Source organism: Microtus ochrogaster, chromosome 17, assembly GCF_000317375.1.
Source record: "Microtus ochrogaster isolate Prairie Vole_2 chromosome 17, MicOch1.0, whole genome shotgun sequence".
NCBI lineage: Eukaryota > Metazoa > Chordata > Mammalia > Rodentia > Cricetidae > Microtus > Microtus ochrogaster.
This window is the reverse complement of record NC_022019.1, coordinates 28,154,734-28,161,098: the sequence shown is the minus strand read 5'-3', so window position 1 is coordinate 28,161,098 and position 6,365 is coordinate 28,154,734. Positions and strand designations below refer to the sequence as shown.

General features: G+C 35.6%; 1 protein-coding gene across 1 annotated transcript in view; it reads right to left on the bottom strand.

Annotated features, from left to right (window-relative positions):
* The window catches only part of Gpc5 (glypican 5), a 1,182,296-nt gene that overhangs the window by 613,695 nt on the left and 562,236 nt on the right, over positions 1 to 6,365 (bottom strand). The window contains exon 7 of the mRNA XM_005355656.2: positions 2,711 to 2,870. Within this exon, the coding sequence (XP_005355713.1) occupies positions 2,711 to 2,870 (160 nt within the window). The remainder of the gene's footprint in view (positions 1 to 2,710; positions 2,871 to 6,365) is intronic.

Here is a 6,365-nt window from a genome sequence, read left to right as displayed (position 1 = left end):
TATATATATATATATGTGTGTGTGTGTGTGTGTGTATGTATATGTCTGTATATAAATTATTATTTTAATTGAACCTTTTGAGAGTGTAAATAATCATGACAGTTTCAGCTAACAACGAGTAAACATGAAGTATAAAAAAAAAATCACGATGAGTCCAGAGCTCTAAACACAAGTAACAGCCATTGAACATTCTGGAAAATACCATTTTCCAATTCTTGAGACAACCACAATTGCTTTTAACTTGTGACCAATGAACTAGCCCAAAGTTGCAAAAATCCAAGTTTCAGTACTTTGAAATCTAGGAGTGTAGCCATACTTTGCTGATTTTCTGAACCTTCTTCATTTCAGAACTCTATCCACAGTGATTTCCTACCCACTTATTAAAAATTGAAAGACAACAGCTATAAACACTTAGAAATAACAGAAGCGCTCTTGGAGTGAACAGACGAGGATGTTTTCAATGTTTGCCTGGAGTTTCTGACAATCATCTATATCTTAATCTCACCAATTTTTATTGGGACTTGTTACAACAACCTGACTATGTGAGCAGTAATTGAAACATAGGTTTTGAAGTAACCAATTCATGCCTGCCACCTTGTCACCTAAGTTGATAAGAAGACAGTAGATGAACATCTTTCACTGGATCGATTTCTCTCATGAAACAAACCCCATTTTAAATATCCCAGGTTCTTGAGATTCTAAATTAGTCTAAAATGTGAAAAATTCCATAAAAATTAAAATTTTGCTGGCATATGCAGAAATATGCAGACACAAATATATATGGAAGCAATTTCAACCTAATTCATGTCAGTTGATAATTTTATTTCTGTTTTGTTCCATTATTCCTATATGGTACATATTTTGATGTCTTAGAATCCTGACAACATTAAAATAATAAGAGGGCATATATTATATATTATACATATATATGTATATGATATGTGCCTATATAAGTAATATACACATATATGTATACAACATATTAGTATATATAAAACTGTATTAGGAAATAAGTGATTTTGAATTGACTATCACTCTGACATAACTTCTAAATATAGAAGAGACTCTCTTAAGACTTAGCAAAAGTTCTCTTACTATTGAAACCCTTTTTCATTTTATATTTTAGTTCATAGATCTAAAAAAAATCGATGCAAGAAGGACTATTCATATCAACTAGAACAACCCATATCTCGAATTCTGCCAAGAGGAATAGAAAGCACTTCACCCATATCCTTTGTTCCCTTGCTCCTTACTCATAGTAACTCCTAACTATTTACGAAAACCAATTACTATGTGAAATAAGCAACCCATTTCATTGTATAAATTCCTTTATATTTTGCAACACTATTGGTTTCTAGATTTTTTAAATCAATATTCTTTGCTAATAAAACAAGCATTTTAAGGGAACGAGAAGTTGACATGTCAATCTTATTACTGAGTATTTTTTTTCTCCCAAAGGAGGATAAGTGTGAGAAGTAGAAAGTACTCATGTGTGCAGTACAGGATATCAGGCCAGTCTGCATCTGGGGACGCAGGATCCAGAAAGATTCAGTTTCAGCTTTGGTAGAATCAGAGCTGACTAATTGAAACAGATCCACTTGGGTAATATTAATTTTGCCTTGTTTTCTCATTTGATCAGTTTTATTGTCCTGCTCTGTGAACAAATAAACATGCATGACACTGGATGGAATAGATCCCATTGTCTTCATCTTGTATATGAAGATCACATTGGAACACCATTTGGTAGTTATATTTCTTTCAATTTTTCCATTTCAAAACTTTAAATTGGAAGTTGCGTATTCTCTGTTTATAGGTAAACATGCATGCACATGTGTGGAAAAATGGGGGGGGGGCGTGTGTGTGTGCAGTCAAAGGAAGGTACCAGACACCAGTTGCTCTCCGCTTTTCTCTTTAAATAGGATCTCTGCCCAGTGAATTCCAGGAATCCCTGGACTCCATCTTCCCTGGACTAGGATGACAGACACAAGCCACTGCACCTGGGTTTTTAGGTATCTACTAAGGGTCCCAAAGTAAGTGAATTCTCATATTTATATGGTAGACACTTTACAGATTTATCCATCTCCCCATCCCTGGAAATTATATCTTTCATTGTAAATGAATATTCAAGCATTTGGAAACATTTATAATTTATACTCCATCCAAACAAAAAGAAAGTCAATTTTAGGGAGATATTTCAAAAGTGAAGACAGGATTGAGGAAGAGTTTGGGGAGAAGGTTGAACATGATCAAAGAGTATTGTATGAAACTATCAAATAACTAATAAAACTGCATATTCAGACAAGACAAATCTAATTAGATTATAGCAAAAGTTAACAGAGTAAAACCATCTAGACGGTGACATGATAATACTGTGAAATTGCACATTTGGCTGTTTAGTGGTACTTATTCACCTGGTTCAGAGTAATTACCGATACACACTGAACAACATGTCCTAAAGATTGATTTCCTTAAAATTATATACTTCTCAGAACTGCCCACCACTCATCAGTTCTTTATTAAAAAAATGTCATTTCCACATAAAACTACTAGCACAACATGAGCAATACCTGACAAAATGCATGCCCTACATGGTTCAAAACAGGCTCATTCCTTTTGCCAGTTTTTCCAGTCTGTTTCTGAGTTCACAAGCATTCCTAGCTGATATTTGAAAACCAAACATTTGGAAGTAATGCTAGGTCCATGCACTCACAGTTTGTGATCTTCAGGGTCCTCTTGACTTCTCCGCTCCCTGATCCACCACAGCCATCTTCGTCATCACAATCCCCACTGGATTGTTCCAGCATGCCGCCACCACTGCCTGGCTGAAGCAACTCCCTCGTGTTGGGTTTGGGCGATCTACCCTGTAGCAACTGAATATAGACAACAACAGTACATGTAAAAGCCACAGATGCACATTTCCTGAAACATTTTAGAAAGAAATTCCGAAACTAGGATGATTCTCTTATAGGATTTCACTAGCTCTGTGTAGATCCCTTTCCTAATCAAACCTTCATCATGTAACACATTTAAAATAATAACTGGAACATTGGAAAATGATGGGCAAAATCTGGTATCTGCAAAGAGCAACAGTAGTCCACCTACTAACTCTAATGTGAAGCTTTGGAGAATGCTTTGAAAAACAAGTCAGGCCTTGTGCTTTTAAGTGGTTTGACCCAATGACCCTGTATTTCTGAATACGCAGAGTCTAACCACAGTTAATTGCACTGTTATACAATACAACCCTCATTGTGAAGCCTTGGCTGAGAATCTTGTACCAGTTTTCAAACTGACACTCCACACATTCTTCAGATATGGAGTGCTAGCACCTCAGAAAAGAATTCACCAACAAGTTTAGCATTCTGGACAGACACATACATGTCAAGCCATCTAACATTCCAATGTAGAGGGCACAGGGCAGATTTGAAGTCCAATTTACATTTCTGCAAATTGTTGACTCTTTGACCTCCAGAGTTCTTAATTCTCATGAACTTCATTAGCTCTTAAGAGCAAAATAAATGCCATAGAAATTTTTTTCAGACTAGACACAATTAATATTTTTAATAATACTGAAAATTTTGGAACTTCTTTGTAATGGGGTGATGATATAAATAGCAGAATATTTAACTTAAAGGTAAGACTTATAAAAAAATCAGATATGGCATTTACGCTCTAAGGCAATTTGGTGACACATATGACTAAAATAAGAGAACAGGGCCCTGCTGTCCACTTAATGGGCATTTAAATTAAGTTTCTTTGCAAAAGGCTGAGGAGAGGAATTCAATGTGCAGATAATAGTCAGACATTCATATGAATGACAGCATCTCATACTTAAGACTTCAAAGGAAATAACTTCAGAATGTTGATGACAAACATGACAACTGTAAGGATACTTAGATCAAACAACTGGACTTTGAGGTTCAGAAAGTTCACAATTAAAAAATATCAGGTCATAAATGCAGAAATACCACAACTTCTTTAAAATTTCTATTTTTCTAACCAAAAATCATGCAAGCAATAATAATTATTTAATTTGCCTTGCTTTTCAGCAGTTCTCTGAAAGACTATGCCACTAGAGTTAATTTTTAAGAAATTATTTCAAAGTCAAATGAGTCGAAACTTCTTTAATGTGGTTAGTGTGCTGGTATGTGTGCCGGTTACTGGAGATGGGGGTGGGACAGGGATTATTGCTATGGAGAAATACATGTACACAACTTTTAAAACTCAAACCTGAAGAAATAGAGTCAGGAGAAATGGTTCTACCTTATAGTCTCTATTGCTGAAGTAAGAGGTACTTAAAAATACTTAAAATAGTACTGTTTTACAGTGACTATCATTCTACTTGAATTTTGAGATCAAATTCTTGGGCTTGGATCATGGTGATTTATGTATTGCTGTTCATGAGATTTTATTTGTGCTCTGGACTGAATCCCAGTAAAATACCAGAAGAATCCTTAGAAAATAGAGTTGATATGGGAAAATGTTGGTAACGAATGCAAGCAACAACAAAAAAAAAAAAGGAATTCCTCTCACTTCGGCATGGCCTCTTACACTATATATTCCACTGTAAAGCCCCATTCCCTCTCTCTTCTGGCTACGGGATTTGGTTGCTGTTCCCTGTGAAGATTGTGATCTGTGAGTCTACCCCTGAATAAATAACCCTTTATTATACTCAATTCAGAGCTAGGGTGGGATTTCTTTTTAGCATCCGTCTTCACTTTATCATCTGTTATTCAAGTATTCTACTGATCATGGAGCTAGCATAAAGTGCTTGGACTATGAAGTTCAACATATTGAGAAATGAATCTTGACTCTCACATACATTCACTATGAAAAATAGCTAAAGGTGAATTCCTTGAATAACTGATTCAGCTTTCTCACACCTAAAACAATCACTCTGTGTGCTATTGTCGTATTGAGAAAAAACACAAAAAGTATAGTAATTTGAAATAAATGTGCCCAAACATTAAATACTAATACAATTAATTACTAATATTTACTTTATTACATATTCTAATAAAATGTTATTTAAACATCTAGTGTTATGTAGCGGCGTAAATGAATGCAGACCGATTGTAATAATATATACAGCTTTAATGGGGAAATAGACTTACAGAACTATAGGTTCCTGTGGAGAACAGGAAAGCAGAAGGGGCAGCTGGGAGCACACCTGCAATCTTTATAAGTAAAAAAATATCCTCAGGGGACCCCGCCCCTTGCTAACAAGGTGATTGGCTGGGTCTTTCCTACAGTGTTAGCTTAAAGAATTATCTGATAGGTTAATTATGAGTAAGCCTTGAGTAACAACTATAGCAAAAGCCACACTCTGTGGTTTCTTCCCTTTTTTTTGTTGTTGTTGCTTGCATTCGTTACCAACATTTTCCCATATCAACTCTATTTTCTAAGGATTCTTCTGGTATTTTACTGGGATTCAGTCCAGAGCACAAATAAAATCTCATGAACAGCAATACATAAATCACCATGATCCAAGCCCAAGAATTTGATCTCAAAATTCAAGTAGAATGATAGTCACTGTAAAACAGTACTATTTTAAGAAACTTTTTCATTTAAAGTGACTAAACATGTGGTCAGAGAATTATTCATTTATTTATAGTTGTCACCACTCTAGATGAAGTGGGAACTGGGAGAATGGAGCCAATAAACACGGCAAACTAAAGTCTCATGAGATAGCTAACTTTATTCAGAACAATCTATACTCTGAGGGTTTAGAGAAATCAATCACATGAGTAAAGTTCTCATGAGTTCAAGCTGTGTGCAATCACAAGGTCAAGCCTCACGTGGTGCTCACTGAAGTTTCTGTCCTACCCAGTTCCAAAGCCATTCAGTCTCAAGGAAATACACGGAGGTCTACATTAATTATAAACTGATTGGCCTATTAGCTTAGGCTTCTTGTTAATTCTTTCTTACATCTTATATTAGCCCTTTATTCTTGTCTGTGTTAGCCACATCTTGTTTGCTCTGTGTTTGGCTTCCTCTGTGTCTGGGTGATAACTACAGACTAAACCTTTCCTCTTCCCAGAATTCACATTGCCCCACCTATACTTCCTGCCTGGCTACTGGCCAATCAGCATTTATTTAAAATACAAGAGACAGGGTACAGATCATTGTCCCATATCAATGAGGCAAGAAAAGCTTTCCAGAAAGGCATATAGACATTTAATCGAATAACAGCAGCAATCAACAATGAGTAATATGAAGTAAGTTCACACATATCCGCTACACTGGGAGGAACTTTAAAATGCTAATTAATCAAATTAAAAAATGGGGTACTGAACTGAACAGAGAATTCTCAACAGAAGAAGTTCAAATGGCCAAAAGACACTTAAGGTCATGCTCAACCTCCTTAG